We start from the raw sequence: 18,361 nt of genomic DNA on the forward strand, positions 1-18,361 counted from the left end.
AGACTCCCAACCCCCTTCTCGCCTCCAGCCTCCCCTGCCCTGCACAGGCCACAGCCGGACTCCTGCTCTGACTCTGGGCCCCCAGACGCACCTGCCTGGCCTTCTCTCCGGCCTCACTGGCACGCTCGCCTCAGCCAACAGCCCGACGCCCCCGGGTCTTTGCTGACACCTGCTTGGAGCCCCCGCTCTTCACCTGCCTACTCTAAGCCAACTTTCCCACCCAGCAGGCCCCCCGCTTCCCTCCTCCAGCTGCTTCGGCCGCCCTGAGCCCCGAGACGAGCCTGACTCAGCGTCCGGTCCCCTCGGCCTGAGTTAAGCGACAGCACTGCTGTCCTTCCCACCAGCATCCTGCTACTGGGACTGGCCCGCCAGCCTCTGAGGCAGCGGCCGGCTCTCCACCCCTGCACTCTGCAGGGCCCCCACGGGGCTCCGTACACCCTCGGCTGCTCGCTTGTCGGGGGCCCATCGTGAGGCCCGCATGTTTCCAGTAGTCTTGTCTCTCAGAGACCTGACGCCGTTTATTCCCAGGGACCATCACGATGTCACAGGGCATCACCAAAGCTGCAATCAGCCACCCCATTCTGTTCAGCCGCCGTCAATACCCCCCACTGGCGCCCACAAGGCGGACCGTGTGGCCGTGCTGACAGGGGATGTGGTTCAGGAGGATGTTGGTCCCGCTTCTCCAGTCTCCCAGGACAGAGAATTAGACAAACTCATGCCTCGTCGGCTCCCTGGTTTGGAAAATCATACCAGATTTCCAAGAGCAGGGGAGGTCTTACGTCCCCACGGCAATTAGGATGTAACCCAAAGCAATCACACGTGACCTCCAAGCCCTTGGCAATTACCCTGTGAACTTTGCACTCCAAAGTTCCCCGGGGAGATGGTGGGGGGAGGACAGAGTTAACCCCGGGCTCCAGTTCCTGCCAAGGGATGCTACCTCCCAGGGAATTACCCATCGGGGCTCTGCTGTCTAATTACAGCGCTGGCTTCTCTCTCCTTCTCCAGGCCTGGGGATGAGGTGAGTTTATCCCACCCCTGTGCCAAAGCACAAGACTGCATCCACCCATTGCCCGACTGTCAAATATGGTGTAAATCATTCAGGAGATTCTTGGCATGCATTCCCATTAGTGCGGTATAGTTACAATATTTGCACATAATAGCAGAGGGAATCGCAGCTTAATTCCTCTCTTCCAGCCTCTCAGAGCACTTCTTCTGTCGCCTGGCCTCACAATGGCCCCACGGGGTCAACAGGAGGTGGTCATCCTCATGTTACGAGGGGAAACGCAGACCAGAAGGTTGGGAAACCTCAGGGACACAGCCAAGAGCGAAGCTGTCCGGGTGGGGGGAGGGGCAGGACTCACAGCACCACGAGGCTGGACAGGTTCCGGAAGGCATAGTCGGGGATGTGGTCTATGTGGTTCAGGGCCAGGGTCACGGCCTGCAGGGCGCGCAGACTGCCCAGGGCCCTGACGGGGATCTCGGTGAGCGCGTTGTCGTCCAGCCACAGGTGGCGGAGGGAGGACAGCCCCTCGAAGCTCCTGTCCGGGACCAGGGAGATGAGGTTGGCATCGAGGCGCCTGGTGGAGAGAGGGGAGGGTCAGTGCTATGCCAGTGCAGCCTCCGAGGCGCCTGGGAATAAGGGACCCCGGGGTTCGCCTCGGCTCCAAGCCGCAGCTCTTGGCCCTTTCCGCCCTGCATTCCCGTCGGTGACCCAAGGCTGGACCCACAGCCCGGTTGTGGACAACAGCGTTCCCCCTGCCACGCTCAAGTTCCTCATCTGTGCCGTGGCTCCCCTGCTCTGGGGACGCTGTTCTCCCCAGCCCCGTCCACTCTGAGGCCGGATAACAGAGATGTTCCCACCACGGACACGGGGACAGCTCCTCCCTGGACGTGGCCAAGGGAAACGCCTCCTCAAAACCACAGGCCGCTCCCTACTGCTCGGCCCTGGAGACCCTGCTCCCCGGCTCAAGGGCCCGGGTGTTGGACGGGGCTCCCTGCTTGGCTGATGGCCTATGGGAGGCTCCTGGATGTCAGAACAGGCAGACGGGTGGTGGATGGTCCAGTCTGTCCACAGCCAGAGGGTCCACGGTGGCAGAGGACTTCTGGTGTGAGGTCTCGACACTCTTGGCGGCCAGCAGGACAAGGAGACAGCCCGCGCCAGGTTTTCACAGCTGTGCCCAAGCCACGATGTCCCTGACCAATGCGCCTCCTGGTCCAGGGCTCGGGCTGAAGCCCCATCACCCCATGCAGGTGGTCCCACAGGGACGAGACAAGCTGGCCTGTGGCCGTGGATCTGCCCCTGGACTTTGCTGTCTTGAGGGGCTTTGCACTGAGGCCTGGTCCTCTGTGCGGGCAGATGGCACCTACGTCATGGAAACGCCAGCACTCAACCACACAGGCCCGAAGGCCCCGTCATGCTGACCCCAAGGAAGACTGGGCGGTGGCGGAGGTGCCTTTCTTCCGTCCCAGCAGCACGAGCCCACGTGTCGACAGCCGGCAGTGCTCCTGTCTGTTCCCTGAGCCGTTTCACCAGTGTCCCTCCCAGCCCTGGAAGAAACCCCCAGGCTCACCAGCAGGGGAGCTGTGGGTGAACAGGCAGACACAGGAGCCTTGGACGGGAGAGCAAACCGACCAGGACAGGCCCCGAAAGCTGCAACTAGGAAAGACCTCCACCCACATCAGACCTGACCTGACGGCCACGGACCCTTCGGTGAGTGCCTGTCACTCGGTCACTGTCGTCAGACCCTCGGTGGTCTGACTGTGCTGGTGACCTGGGGACCACAGGTGGGAACAGGCTCCAAGAGGCTTCCCAGGGTGGCCTGGTTCGGAAGGCCAGGGTGGGGCCCGGAATCTCTTTCTAAAGAGTGCCCTAGATGTTTCTACGCACAGACAGTTTGGAAAGTGCTGGATAAGCATCGGCTACAAAGAGGACGGTGTCCGCGCCCTTCGCAGCTCAGTGGGAAGGTCCGAAGACTTTCCAGCGCAGTGCGATGGCTGGGGAGGCATTGGGAGTGGCCTCCAGGTGGAGGTGATGCTACGTGGAGACCTGGCCGACTAGGGGGGATCAGCCAGTGGAGGAGGGCGGTGTGTGGGAAAGAGAGCATCTTGCAGGGGACCCAAGCAGCCAGGCCCAGGCGGGACTTCAGGAAGGGCAAGGGGAAGCCGGAGGGAGCAGGGCAGGTGCAGCCGGCGAGGCAGGCAGGGCTGGAGCTTGAGGGCCCTGCGGGCGATTCTGTGTTGTGTCAGGGAAACGGGGAGCCAGGGAGGGTCGTAAACAAAGAAGGACGTGGCCAGGTTTCTGGTATTGAGGAGGGGCCAGCCTGGAGGCGGGCAGATGGGCGAAAAGACAAGTGCTCTGCACAAGCACCTCGCCCAGAGAGGGACAGGCACGTCTGTGGGAGCTCGAGGGGTGAAGTGACCACTGCAGGGTCCAGACCCCAAAGGGTCCTCTCCTGAAGGAGCCACTGCTGCCCTGACCGGGTATGTCACGGTGCCGGCCTGGCAAGCTCCCTGGCACGGGGACCGCCCCCGGCAGTTCTAGGAGCCTTTAGCATGCCCTGCAAAGTGCCCCGCATGGGACGCCCCCTCACCTCACGCCCCTGCCCAGCGTGCCATCACAGACCCTCGGAGGCGGCGCCTGAAGCGTCATCCTCATACAGTCGGAGGCCCCGTTTACCAAGCGTCCACTTGCTATGCTCCGGGGCATTGTATGTATCAAGTCATTTAATTTCACAGGCTGTGAGGTTCACATTTTGCAAATGAGAGCAATGCGGTACAGAGGGGTTAAGTTACTTGCGCCAGGTCACACGTCTAGGAAGTGGTGAAGCTGGGATTCAGGCTCAGGCAATCCAGCTGCAGATAACACACCTCTAACCGTCATGCCGTACCGCCAGCACGCTCCCGTGTCCACACGCCTCGCCGATCCCTGTACCAACCTGGAGCTCCTCTCTCTGCCCCATCCACCGTCTCCCGCACCCCGCACTCACACACCGCCTCTCCACCCCATCGAGCAGGCTTGGCCACACCGGCTCCATCATCGCCCCCCCCCCACCGCCCGCCCCTGGCCCCGGGCATCAGTGGTGCAGCAGATCGTCCTCTGGCAGTGTGGTCCACAGACCCTAAGCTCAGCACCACCGGGGAGCTGGTCGGAAAGGCAGAGTCTGAGGCCCCGTCCCAGACTTTCTGGATCAGAACCTGAATTCTAACCTGACTCCCAGGTCATCGGTTGGGTCGTAAGCACATTAATGTCTCCCAAGCACCGAGCCAGGCCTTCCAGAGCTTCTGACGCTCTGGTCGGCAGCAGGGACAGCTGGACGGGAGAGGGAGCCTGAATGGGGAGCCAGACGTTTCGTCCTGTGGTCAGTGCTCGGCTGGCCCCGGGGCCTTGCTCTGCGGTTCAGTCACCCATCACTCCAGGCCCCGGGCTCCAGCACCTGCTCCTGGGTATGTCATCTCCACGACACACCATTCACAGACAGCAGTGTCCTCAAATAAACAGGGGAGCGACTCCCCAGCCTGGGGCTGGCCGAGCCGCCAGTGGCCGGAGGGGACCCAGACAGACCTTCCTACCGGGCGTGGTCTTGCTCTGACACCCATTCCACCGTGGTGAGGCTCTCACCCTCACCTCGCTCCCGTCCACAGAGACCCCAGCAGATGTCCGGAGGCTCCTCATGGGCCTGGGGAGACCCCCAGTAGAGCAGCACCTTGGTCCCAGCTTTCCCAGAGACCGTGGGCAGGAAGCTGAGCCCTGAGTCCCACTTAGACCACATAGACCGCAGCCGCACAAACGGCCTTAAGGAAGGTAGGATTTAGGCCTGGACAGTGGCGGGTGGGGCTCATGAATGAGGGCCTCAGGCAGGGGACACAGGGCCAGTGCGGATGCGAAGCGGGCACGGACTTCATACTCCCTTAGGAGGTCAAATCCATAAGCCCCCCTCCCCGTGGGACACGGGGGGTCGCGTGGGGCTGCAGCCTGGCTCTCGGCCGCTGCCTTTCCAGGGACCCTGGGTCCCCGAGGCAGGGGTGCTCCCCCTCCAGTGACAACCGTGACCCCGCAGCGTCATTGCTCCCACTTACGAGCCCTCGTCCTAGGCCAGGTCGGTACCAGGCGTGTGATCCGCATCCTGGCAGCAATGCCACGAGGGGCTCTGAGCGCGCATTTCACAGAGGGACCAAGGTCGCTAGAGAGCTGGGGTTCCACCCAGGTGTCTGAGCCCAAATCCACGTGCCTCACCCCCCGCGACACCAGACCTGGGGGCGGGAGGAGGGTGAGGACCTGAGCGCCCGGGGAAGCGTCCCGCTGAAGGACAGAGGACAGAGGCGGGTAGCCGGACGTGAGCCAGGGCTGGGGCCGGGCAGGGCGGCGGCCTTCACTCGGTGAGCTTGGCGTCTGGGGGCTGCCTCTGTGCGCGTACGTGTGAGCACACACGTGTGCCCTCACACACGCCTGTGCCCGTTTTCACAGGTCACCACGGCCCTGATTAGTCGTGCTGCTGCGCTGGGTGCAGCCCAGGGGCAGGAGGGCTGAGAAGGGCCACCTCTCCCTGGTCGGCCCTCCCATTCGCAGGGAAGGGCTGGGCTGGACCAGGGAGAATACCCCGCCTCCATCCACAGCTCACAGGCTTCAGGCCGTAGGCGGGGGTGGGGGGGGGGGGGGGGGGGGGGGGTGGGGGGGTGCTGAGAGCAGAGGAAGTGTCTGCAGCACCTCCCACCCTGCCCCGATGCTTGGGGACAGCAAACTGGCAAGTGTTGGAGCTGGGACAGTCGCGGGCGAGGTCGGTCAGGCCTGAGCCTGCGTCTGGGCGGGCGTGGCACAGGTGGGCTCAGTGTGGGCCGTGGACCCAAGGCAGCAGGGCTGGATTTCCCACACAGTAATCCATGTTGCCCACTTAAAGTTGTATTTCGGGTAAATAACAAATTGTTTTTTGTATAAGTAGGTCCCATGCAATGTTTGGGACAATGCCCGGTTGAATCTGAATTTCCAATAAACAGGAATAACTTTTTAGAATAAGTAGGTCCTGTGCAGTACCTGCACTTCATGTGGCAGCTCTCCCCCTGGGGGGTCCTGTGAGCATGGACTTGGCTAGCAGCTGGATCTAGTCACAAATCCCTCATTTAACCTGTTGGGCTTGTCGCCTCAGCTGTACACGCCGACCCTCCGCCCATCCGAGACCACTTGGAGGTGAAATGCACACAAAACGCACAGCTCAGAGGCTGCCCCCAGCTGCCTCTCTAACAAGGAGGCTGTGCAGAGGGGCTGGGGGGCCCAGGGAGGAGCTCGGCACCTGGCGACCTCAGGTCCTCCTGAGGTCAAAGCCCCCTTTGAGGAGGGTCCCCAAGGCGCCCAGAGAGGAGTGCGGAGGGGCCGAGAGGAAACGGAGCGGCACCGGCTTCCACTCCCCCTGCCCCCAGCAACCTCTAGCCTCTAGGAACCCTCCTGCGGACCCTGCCCAGCCCCTGGCAGGCCGGGTGTCCTCCAAGCAGCCCCCACCCCTCAGTCTGGGTTCCGGCTCCTGGGTCCCATGCTCGAGGGTGGGCGGGGCGCCCCCTGCTCTGGGGGGCGCAGCTGAGGAGCTGGTCCAGCTCTCCGGCGGGGAGGAAGACGGCAGGTATGCCACGGAGCCCTGGAGTAAAGCCAACAGCCCGAGCTCCCACGGGGGCTGGGCTCCGCTCCCCGGGAGGCTGCTGGCCAGCAGGCACCTCACAGGCCAGTCCGGGCCTGCCTGGGCTCTGGGGAAGCCACGGAGCCTCTCCAGAGCCAAGCGGCTCCCCGTGCTCCCCCAGGAGGCCAGGAGGGAGGGCTGGGCCCTGCTCTCCAAGCCCTGCAGGCGCAGGCAGCGGCCTGGTCCCGCTGACAGAAGAGGAGGGAGGAGAGACCCCAGCTGGGAGCCAGTGGCAGCATAAGAGATGGAGCTGGGACCCTGCTCACCGACAGTGACAGAGACCGGAAGAGCGGGGGTGTAGACGCAGACCCTGTTCCCTCGGAGCTTGAAGGAGCCGCCCGCCCCACTCAGCTCACCAGAAGGGCCAGGAGCCCAGGGAAGCAGAGAGAAATGCCCGAAGCGGGTAAGCGGCAGGGCTGGACTCAAGCTTAGGGCTTCTTTCCGCCAGCCTGGGTCCCTATAAGGACGGCACCTCTCTGAGCTGCAGGAGGCACATTCCTATTTGGAGACCAAGGTCGCTTACAGCCCGCAGAGCACTAGGTTGACCGAACAGACCCTCTCTGCAATTTCTTTCTCTAACCCTTCCTATGTCCTACCAGACCTTAGTCAAACTCAAGACAGAGGGACAGATTCGGGGCTCCTAGTGGACCATCAGCTGATCCACTTGTTGTCACCAGGTATCCATTCAAAAGGGATCAGGCATGGTACCTGCTCTCTGAGCGCAGTCCCCAGGGAGGGTCTCCTGGTCTGTTCTGCTCCAGTGGCTGCAGGATCTCTCCAACTCTGAGCCACGCCACGTGGAGGTCCAGCGGTTGTAGGACACAGCCCTAAGGAGCGGAGAGGGACTGACACCCCTGAGGCCCAGCGGGCCCAGCAGAAAAGACGAAAAAGAAAGGTGAAAGAAGGTGAAAATAGAAAGAAAGCAGCCACTTTGGACCCAGTGACCCTGTGCACGAGGCAGCCGTTGACACCGGGGGACCACCGTGAGGGTGAGGGCTCGGGGACAGACTGGCACCTGCTGAGCCGCAAGGACGTGCCTGGGCCTCCCGCAGGCGGTGGGCCCCAGTCTCCCACGTCAACACCGCCGCCAGTGCCGGCCTCCAGCCTCCAGCCTCAGCGGGAGGGCATGGGGCTCCCAGGGGGCAGGCTTGGCAGAAGGGCTCCTCCCTGGGCACCAAGCAGACACGACCAGCTGTCGCCCAGGTATCTCTACACATGGACACTCTCACCGCTCCCTGGGAGACCGCAGCCTGCATGCCCACCCCCCCAGAAGGCCTCCGTGCTCTCCCAGGGCTCTCACAAAGCCACTACCGCAGCCCCCCAACCACCAGGCTCCCCAGATGCCCCTCATCACAGGAGTCTCAGTTCAGCCAGTATCAGTCCCTTAGTCCTCGATTCCATCGGAGTGGATGAACTTCAATCCCGATGGACTGAGACATTCCATCCGGTGGAGTGCACGGAACACACTAAGCGCTCATCAGTGCCAACGGCTAGGCCAGCCCTGGGCTCGGCTCTGGGCTCCACCGTGAGCTGCACACAACCCCTTCTCTGGAGAAGCTCTTAGACTATTTATTATTTAATGAAGCAGTACAAAAACGTCAGCCAGCGTTTCCTGAGAGCTAGTCGCCACCAGGTGCGCTAGTGTTTCACATACACTTGCATGTTGAATCTCCACCCCAGCCCTGTGGAGTTGGAAGCTCGTACTTCTCACCTCGCCTGCAGGAAAGTGGGCTCAGAGGTGAAACCATGGGTCTGACTCCAAAGTCTGTGGCTCCAAACCCACGGCTGGTACTTGGTCAAGTGAGCCTGTGGAAAACACTCTGCAGCTGGGACCCGCCCTCTGCCTGTGGGAAATCCAGTAAGGCCTCACAGAGGAGGTGACATTTGAGCTGGTTCCCAGGGGAGGAGTTTTCTGAAGGGCGAGGGGGCGGGGCCTCTGGTCCCCTCTGAGACAGCACTTCCGATGATGCCTGCTGCCGCCTCCTGCCTCCGGGGCACCTGCGGCTCTTGACCACCTGAAGGGAGGCTGGTGCCCCTGAGGAACGGAGCCTCTATGTTTATTTCATTTTAATTGACACACATGCCTAGCGTTCTGTAGAGGCTTCAGGCAGCCAACCCCACCCCCGGGGACCACAAGCATTTCAGGACGATTAGACTTCTACCACTTGGACACAATCCCTTTTTTAAAGAACGGACGTTGCCAATAGTGTTTTTAGAAATCTGGCAGACATTATTAGGTAGCCTTTTAATTTCAATGGAGATTATAGCTTTCTGAGAGAAACTTCTGGAACTGGGACACAGACTTGGAACGCAGGGAGCTTTGGGCAGAAGGATGGGAAGGATGCTCAGTGTAGGTGGGAGGAAGGCCAAGGCCAGCTCTGGACTTTTGACCATTACCACGCTTTTCTCTGATCAGACGGGAAGACCCCTGGGGGCATGGGCTGTGTCCTCTCCCTGCAACTTGCCAAGTGGGCATTCAATCTGTGTGGCTTTTGTTTGTTTTGATGGAGTTTTGAGCGCTTCCAGCACTGTTCATAGGACTGCCTACCGAGAAGAGACCAGTCACAGGGTGAGAGCTGAAAGGGACCCCCCACCCCCACCCCCGGCAACCAAGCAGGAAAGGGGTCAAGGACGGTCAAGGTCACAGAGCAAACGGAGGGCAGAGCCAAAGAAGGCGGTGGGCCTGGAGCCAGTTTCCCTTCCCTCCTGCCCTGGTCCACTGGGGAGCACACGGCACTCACCCTTCTCTGCCCCACAGACAGGGCCCGGTTTAGCCTCCCAGAGACCCCAAGGGGGACGGCCACTCCTGCCCCGCGTCATGGCCAAGGTCTCGTGAAGAGCTGGGGTCCCACTGCCCGGCCTCCCAGGGTGTGCACGACGCTGAGTCCAGAAATGAAAACTCTTGGGGGTTGGAACCCCGAGCACCCCAGCGGGAGGAAGCGTCCTAAAGTGACAGACAGCGTCGGGGGGGGGCAGAACGGACGCTGAGGTCTAGGCCCCCAGAAGCTTAAAGTCGAGCTTTGCTGCAGGGGCGGGGGTGAGGGTACAGGAGACGGAGCCTTAATTAATCTCTGTGTCCCCCCTCAGCGGAGGGGAGGGTTAGGGCAACACCGCTCACCGCCTCTCCCCACACAGGGAAGTCTGCGTCTGTTGGAGGACCGTGGTTTCATTAGCTCTGATTTATGTCACCTAATGAGATCCTTCCCCTCTCGCTGTCAGCCTCTCAGCAGATCAAAGGGAGGATATTAAGACAAAGCCAATTCCAACCGGTCCTCTGAGCTCTGCTCATGCCCGAGCCACCCTTCCCCTCCACCCACCAGGAGAGTGATGGATGGGCGAGAACCCCAGGAGCAGAGAGAGCTTCCTTTGTGCACATCAAAGGTGACACCTGAGCCTTCCTCCAGGCTATTCCGCGTGTTTAATCGCAGCAACATATAAGAATAATTACCTGCCCTCCGTGGGGGAGGCAGGGAGGAGCCTCCGTGTGCAGCCTTTACCAGCTTCCCCTGAGGACACAGAAGGCCAGCCCTGTGGGTGACAGTCCCAGAATCCGGGGTGGGGACTCCGAAAGGCACTCATCCACGCCCCCGCCTCCCGCCGCCGGATTCCAGACAGCAGGCTGGCTTCCGTGGGCCTTCCTGGGCCTTCTGAGAGGCGTGGCTGCCTGGGGCCAGGGCGCCTGCCCTCGGCAAGGAGCGCTATGGCTGCTGGGGGAAGAGGCAGACGACCCGTCCAGGGAGGGGCAGAGATGTCCGAGGTTCGGGGAACACGTGCAACACCCCAGTGTCCTAAAGGCCATCCCACCAGACTCTGTAGCAACAGGTGCCGTGGAAAAGGGTGCAGTGGGGGATGAAAAGAAGACGCCGGTTCTGCGTCCCTAACCCAGGGTCCGGTCGTCCCTCCTGCCGAGGGCCCCTGGCTCCCCGTGGACCAGTGTGGGAGCCGGGAGGCCACAGCTGCGTGGGGTCAGTCCTTTCCCCCCAGCCCCTACCTCCCGCCCCTCCACCGACCCGTCTGTCCACCCATCCGTCTGTCTGTCCGTCCACCCATCCACTCAGAACCACCCCCACATTCTGGGCTCGTCTTCCTCCTGCTCCGTCACCTACGGCTTCCGGACAACCCCGAACTCTTTAGCTTGGGCTTCAAGAGCCCGTCCCCGGAATGACTCTCGCATCAGCCTCGTTTCTCAGAAGGGCCCCCCATTCTCCACCTCATCTGGGAAGTATGCCTCTCTCTCTCCCCACTTCCTGTCCCGAGTTCATGGTTTATTCACCTCTGCACCTCCGTAAAGGTCGGTGCCCTTCCTTGCACTAGGCCCCCCTCCTCCCCCTCGGGGGCCCCAGACACCCGTCACCTGCTCGGGCCTCACGGATTGACCCGTGAGTACCCTGCACCTCCACCCGCGCTGAAGCCCTCGACACGGGAGACTAGCCATAGGCCTCTCCCCTGGCCCAGGAGAAGGTCAGACACTCCAGTAGTTCCCAGTTAAAACAGAGGAAAATGCAACCACCTTCCCACTACGACACCTATGGAGACACAGAAGAAGACGAAACCTTAGACCTTGACCAGAAGCAACACTTAACCAGAATCTGACATCTCTGCTGGCCCTGAGGCCAGTGGAACTGAGGAAAACAGCCAGGAATGAGTGGTTTTCATCTGCTTTGCTCTGTGAAACAGAGGAGCCCCCAGCCTTAGACGGAAGGCGGAAGGCACGTCCCCCCTTCCCCGTTTCTTCGGAATCGCGTTCCAGAAAACTGCACAGCCGCCTCCCCTGACTGTGTGAGCGACGTGTTTCCAGGCAGCCAGGGCTCCAGCCGCCCCCCCACCGGCGCCCCAATCCCCACTCCTGTGTCCACTCAGAGACCCCGATTCCCGAAAACAACACGGCAGGAAGGAGGGGCGGGGGGTGGTGGCACCTGCATCCTGGGAGGCCAGGGCCACCGCGCAGGAGGACAGCCTGAGTCAGGCAACTTGAGACAAAGCAGTTCTGGCCGTGGCTCCACTGTGGCATCGCTTGCGGAGCCGGTAAACCTCTGGTGCTTGGGCCGGACCCAGAACCCCTGAGTCGTCGGCTCAGGGTGGAGCCTAAGCATAGCATCGTTTAACATTTCCTCTGGTGCGTCTAACGTTCAGCCGGGGAGCAAACCTTCACACCATGCAGTCCTCGGTGCAGTGAATCAGAGAACCACCCGCTGGGTGAAGTGGAGGCTTCCACGCGGGACACCAGAGCTACGAGCCCCTGCTTGGGTGTTGAAAACCGGCCTGGGGGTCACACACACCGACCTGCTTCCCATCCGTGTATCTGAGAAGCTGACTGAAACAGCCCCGGACGATGGAGAGCCAAACCGTGGGGAATCCACGTTGCCTCCTGGTGACAAACACCACGTCCCGATGAGATGCTGTCTCCTTAAAGATCAGGGGAAGCAGGACTCCAAGGGACATTCGTAAACTCACTGTCACAGCACGAGGACAGCAGCCAAAAGGTGGAAGCCATCCAACCGTCCATCACCAGATGACGGGTAAACAAAACATGCACATACACACGGTGGATTATTATTCAGCCCTTAGAAGGAAGGAAAGTCTGACACCTGCTCCCACGTGGATGAACCTGAAGGACACGATGCTGAGTGAAACAAGCCAGACACCAAAGGACAAATACTGCGCGATTCCACTCACATGAGGTCCCTAGAGTAATAAATTCACAGAGACAGAAAGAGGAAGGGTGGGGGCCAGGGGCTGGGTGGGGGGCTGGGGAGTGAGTGCTTAACAGGTGCAGAGTTTCAGTTTTGCAGGACGGAGGGAGGTCTGGGGATGGATGGGGGGCACGGTGACACAGTGACGTGATGCACTTAATGCCACTCAACTGCACACTTGACTATGATTAAGACGGAACATTTTATGTTATAGAGATTTAACCACGATTTTTTTGTTTTCCGTTTTAAATTTTTATTGGCGTATAGTTGATTTACAATGTTGTGTTAGTTTCAGGTGTACAGCAAAGTGCATCAGTTATACGTATACATACATCCACTCTTTTTTAGATTCTTTTCCCATATAGGTCATTACAGAGTACTGAATAGAGTTCCCTGTGCTACACAGCAGGTCCTTATTAGTTACCTATTTTATATATAGTAGTGTGTATATGTCGATCCCAATCTCCCAATTTATCCCCCCCTTACCCCCCGGTATCCATAAGTTTGTTTTCTACATCTGTGACTCTATTTCTGTTTTGTAAATAAGTTCATTTGTACCACAGTATTGATAATTTGTGTATAACCACATCTTCTTAAATAAAATTTTTTAAAAGAGAAAGGAAGAAGTTTAAAGCAACAATTTTTTTTAAATTCTGAAGAACATGAACATGTAATAGCATCCTGAAACCCAGGAAAAGATCAAATCTCTAAAAATAACTTATTACTAGACTGAGAATAAAAACATCCTCAAAAAGGTCCAGGAAGTGATGACGTCGGTGAACAGGAACAGACACGCATAGGAGAGAAAAGGCGGAGGCGCAGGAACAACAGCACAAAACGGGGAAAAGGAAGGTAAACTTCAAAGGCGAACTGAAATGTGAGTGGAGCCGGGTGGGCAGGGAAGGTGCAGGAAGGGCAAGTTGAAAGAGCAAAACTGGAACACGTGTCCCAGGTGAGAGTGAGCGGAGCCAGCACCACAGAGAGTTAAGCGGCCGTGAGAACAGGATGGGACGCTGCCCCTGACGTCGAACACAGGTCAGGACAACGAGACCAGAGTCGTGAAAACAGAGATCAGCCGAGCAGGAGAGGATTAAATGTGAACCTGAGAACTGCAGGTATTCAGAAGATTAGCCCACGGCGAACGGAGCAGAAGCACAGCACAGCTATGATTTTTAAAAATTCTTTGAAGCTGAAGAAAACGTATTTTATAAATGTTTATTGTGTTCCAGGCAAACTGAAGGAAAAGTGATTCCTACCCAGACACATTCTGGCTAAACTTTAAATTGTAAAGATAAGGGGAAAAACTTCCATAAGCATTCGTAAGGAAGACACACGCTCTTCTCTGAGGAAAAAATGATGAGGACAACCTCCGAATTTTCTGGCACACCACATGCCACGGGAAAAACTGAGCTACATCGACAGGACTCTGAGAAAAATACATAATGATCCATGAATCTTATATCCAGTTATTTTGACAATTGTATGTGAAGTCCACAAAAATATATTCTCAAATATGTAAGGGATCAGAAAATGTACTGAATGGGATTTTTGGGGGGCCGGAGTTAGGTGTAGCCTCATAAAATAAAACTAAAGGCCATGTTATAAAACAAATAGATGAGCAAAATATAACAGAAAAATGGACGGGAACTTTCCTTATCAAACATTAAAATACCAAAAAAGAAAAAACAAAACAAAACCCCAAACATTAAAATACCTAATTAAACAACCATTTGAGCTTATAAATAAGTACAGCAAGATTGTAGGATTCAAGATCCATACACAAAAGTCAACTGTACTTCTACACACCTGCAATGACCAATCCCAAAGTGAAATTGAGAAAACAATTCATCTTTAGCAAGCGGTGTTGGGAAAGCTGGACAGCCACATGTAAATCAGTGAAGTTAGAACTCTCCCTCACACCATACACAAAAATAAACTCAAAATGGCTTAAAGACTTAAATATAAGACATGACACCATAAAACTCCTAGAAGAGAACACAGGCAAAACATTCTCTGACATACACCGGACCAATGTTTTCTTAGGCCAATCTCCCAAGGTCATTGAAATAAAAGCAAAAATAAACAAATGGGACCTAATCAAAAGCACAAGCTGTTGCACAGCGAAGGAAACCATGAACAAAACAAAAGGACAATTTACAGACTGGGAGAAAACATTTGCAAACCATGCAGTGGACAGGGGCTTAAATTCCAAAATATACAAAGAGCTCACACAACTCCATAACAGAACAACAAACAACCCCACCAAAAAATGGGCAGACATTTCTCCAAAGAAGACATACAGAATGGCCAACAGGACGTGAAAAGATGCTCAACATCGCAAATTATTAGAGCAGCAGTTCCCAACATTTTTGGCACCAGGGACCGGTTTCATGGAAGACAGTTTTTCCACGGATGGGGGGATGGTCCAGGTGGTAATATGAGCGATGGGGAGCGGTGGACAGTGGCAGATGAAGTTTCACTCACTCGCCCACCGCTCACCTCCTACTGTGCGGTCCAGTTCCTAACAGGCCGCAGGCCGGTACTGGTCCGTGGCCCTGGGGGTCGGGGACCCCTGTATTAGAGAAATGCAAATCAAAACTACAATGACGTATCACCTCACACCGGTCAGAATGGCCACCATTAAAACGTCTACAAACAATAAATGCTGGAGAGGGTGTGGAGAAAAGGGAACCCTCCTACACTGTTGGTGGGAATGTAAATGATACAGCCACTATGGAGAACAGTATGGAGGTTCCTTAAAAAACTAAAAATAGATCTACCATACGACCCAGCAATCCCACTCCTGGGCATATACCTGGACAAAACCCTAATTCGAAAAGATACGTGCACCCCTATGTTCATAGCAGCATTACTCACAATAGCCAAGACATGGAAGCAACCTAAGTGTCCATCAACAGATGAATGGACAGAGAAGATGTGGTACATATACACAAGGGAATATTACTCAGCCATAAAAAGGAACGAAATAACGCCATTTGCAGCAACATGGATGGACCTAGAGATTATCATACTAAGTGAAGTAAGTCAGAGACAAATACCATAGGATATCACTTATCTGTGGAATCTAAAGTATGATACAAATGAACTTATTTACAAAACAGAAACAGACTCACAGACATAGAAAACAAACTTATGGTTACCAACGGGGAAAGGAGTTGGGGATAAATTAGGAGTTTGGGATTAACATATACACACTAATCTATAGAAAATAGATAAACAATAAGGACCTACTGTATAGCACAGGGAACTATATTCAATATCTTGTAATAACCTATTATGAAAAAGAATATATGTATGCATATATATAACAATCATTTGGTGTACACAAGAAACTAATACAACATTGTAAATCAACTACATTTCAATAAAAAAGAAAACAATTCAATTTTCAATAACATCAACGCAAATAGGAATAAATTTAATAAAAAGTACAGTCTATACTTTGAAAACCATAAAACATTGTTGAAAGAAATTAAAGAATATCTAAATAAACGGAAAGACATATTCATGGACTGTTAAAATGGCAACCCTCCCCAAACTGATCTATAGATTCAACACAACCGCTATCAAATTCCCAGTGTCCCCCTTTTTTTTTTTTTTTTTGCAGAAATTGCCAAGCAAATCCTAAAAATCCATATGGAAATGCAAGGGAGACAGAATAGTTAAAACAATCATGAAACAGAAAAACAAAGTTGGATGACTCACACTTTCTGATTTCAAAACTTACTACAATACTACAGTCATCAACACTGGACGGTGTAGGGACGTCCCTGGTGGCGCAGTGGTTAAGACTCCGAGCTCCAGGGGCCCGGGTTCAATCCCTGGTCAGGGAACTAGATCTCACATGCATGCCGGAACCAAGGAGCATGACTGCCGCAACTAAGACCCGGTGTAACCAAAAAATAAATAAATTAATTAATTAATTTAAAAAAAAAAAAAGAAAAAGACTGGATGGTCTATAAGGATAGACGTATAGGTCAACTGAATAGAACTGAGAATCCAGAAATACATTCATACATTTATGGAAAATTGATTACAAACAAGGATGCTAAGACAATTCAATGGGTGAAAGAACAGTCTTTTCAAAAAACAGCCTTTGGGGTGATGAAATGGTTTGTTGAACTCTCCATCTGCAAGCAAAAGAATGAAATTGGACCTCTATCTCACACCTTATACAAAAATGGACTCAAAACAGATCAAAGGCCCAAAACTATAAAACTCTTAGAGGAAAACGTCACTATAAATCTTCCTGACCTTGGATTAGGCAATAGTTTCTTCAACAAAACAACAAAAGAACGAAGAAAAAAAAAAGAAAGAAAACACAGATAAATTGGACTTCATCAAAATTAAAAATTTTTGTTCTTTAAAGGACACTATCAAGAAAATGAAAAGACAAGACTCAGAATGGGAGAAGATATTTGCACATCATACATCCGGTAAGGGACTTGTATCTGGAATATTTAAAGAACTGTTACAAATCAACAACAGAAAAAGACAATCCAGTTTTAAAATAGGCAAAGGATCAGAACGGAGATTTCTCCAAACAAGATGAACAAATGGCCAATAAGCACATGAGAAGATGCTCAACACCATTAGTCACTAGCATGTGTAAATCAAAAGCACAACGAGACACCACTTCACACCCACGAGGAAACTATAATTACAAAGACAGTAAGTACCAAGTACACCAAGTGTGGACACGGACATAGAGACATTGCTGGCGGGAAGGTGAGATGCCGCAGCCACCTTGCAAGATAGTTTGGCAGGTCTTCAAACACCTGTCCATAGAGTTACCATGGGACCCAGCAATTTCACTCCCGGTCATACACCCGAGAGAAATGAAAACACATCCACACAAATGTTCACAGCAGCGTTATTCACAATAACCAAAAAGTGAAAACAACCTAACATCTACCAACTGGTAACAGGTAAACAGATCGTGGTCTATGCACACAATGGAATATTATTCAGCCATCAAAAGGAATGAGGTACTGATAGATCCGCGAATACACACCTGGGTGAATCTTGACAACATGCTAAGTGAAAGAAGCCAGACACAAAAAGCTACGTTTTGTACGATTCCATTTATAGGAAATGTCCGGAACAGGCAAATGCAGAGAGGGAGAAAGCAGATTAGAGGTCTCAGGCGCTGGGGTGTGGGGAGCGGAGATGGGGAGTGACAGCTCAGGGGATGGGTTTCTTTTGGGGAGATGAGAATGTGCTGGAATTAGAGAGTGCTAATGGCTGCACACGTTTGTAAACCTGCTAAAAACACTCAACTGTCTACTTTTAAAGGGTAAATCTTACGCTGTGAATTACATCTCAAATTTTAAAAGTACTTAAAGCTAAAACAATTACCCCAGTGCTAGGTTACGACAGTCTCGAAGGAACAATAAACCAGGCCCCAACACAATTTGTAAAGATTTAACACATCACGAAGGAAGCGTGTGTTTGTGAGGGTATGTGGTTTCAGAGAGAAATGCAGACGTGTTAACAAGCATCGTGTCTGGGAGGTAGAATTGTGGGTGATTTCTATTTTCTTTTTATTTTCTGTATTTTCTAAATTCTCTACAATGAGTCAGAACAAAAACAAACATGTTTTTTAAAAACAAACTGTGTCAGTGTATAATTAAGTCCCAGGCTCTGTTGCGCTCGGCTGGGGATGGCGCCTGTGTGGGGCGGGGCTCGGGGAGGGGAGGATTGGGGGGGAGCAGGAGAAGCCTCATTCTCTGCGGCCACTGCTGGGGTCCAGGCTCTGCCCTGCACGGCCTCCTCCAGGCTGCCAGCCAGGCCTGCACCAAGGCTGCCTCCTCCAGGTCCAACGCTGCCCCCAGCCCCCCAGTTCACAGCCACTTCTCTGCCCAGCCTGCTCCCCTCCCGGCAGGGCTGCCCTTTTCTCTCTGCTGCTCACCTTTCATTCTACCTTCGAAGCCCAGCTCGGGTGCTTCTCCTTGTGGGGCTCTGCTGCTCCTCCAGCCAGGAGGA

At 54.8% G+C, this 18,361-nt stretch overlaps 1 protein-coding gene across 1 annotated transcript in view; it reads right to left on the reverse strand.

Annotated features, from left to right (window-relative positions):
• LGR6 (leucine rich repeat containing G protein-coupled receptor 6) overlaps nt 1-18,361 on the reverse strand; it is a 98,539-nt gene that overhangs the window by 34,447 nt on the left and 45,731 nt on the right. Inside the window, exon 5 of the mRNA XM_022562018.3 lies at nt 1,362-1,577. Within this exon, the coding sequence (XP_022417726.1) occupies nt 1,362-1,577 (216 nt within the window). The remainder of the gene's footprint in view (nt 1-1,361; nt 1,578-18,361) is intronic.

The sequence above is a fragment of the Delphinapterus leucas genome, chromosome 1 (assembly GCF_059928025.1).
Source record: "Delphinapterus leucas isolate spDelLeu-1000000601 "Yukka" chromosome 1, BTC_Dleu_Yukka2, whole genome shotgun sequence".
NCBI classification, from domain to species: Eukaryota; Metazoa; Chordata; class Mammalia; order Artiodactyla; family Monodontidae; genus Delphinapterus; species Delphinapterus leucas.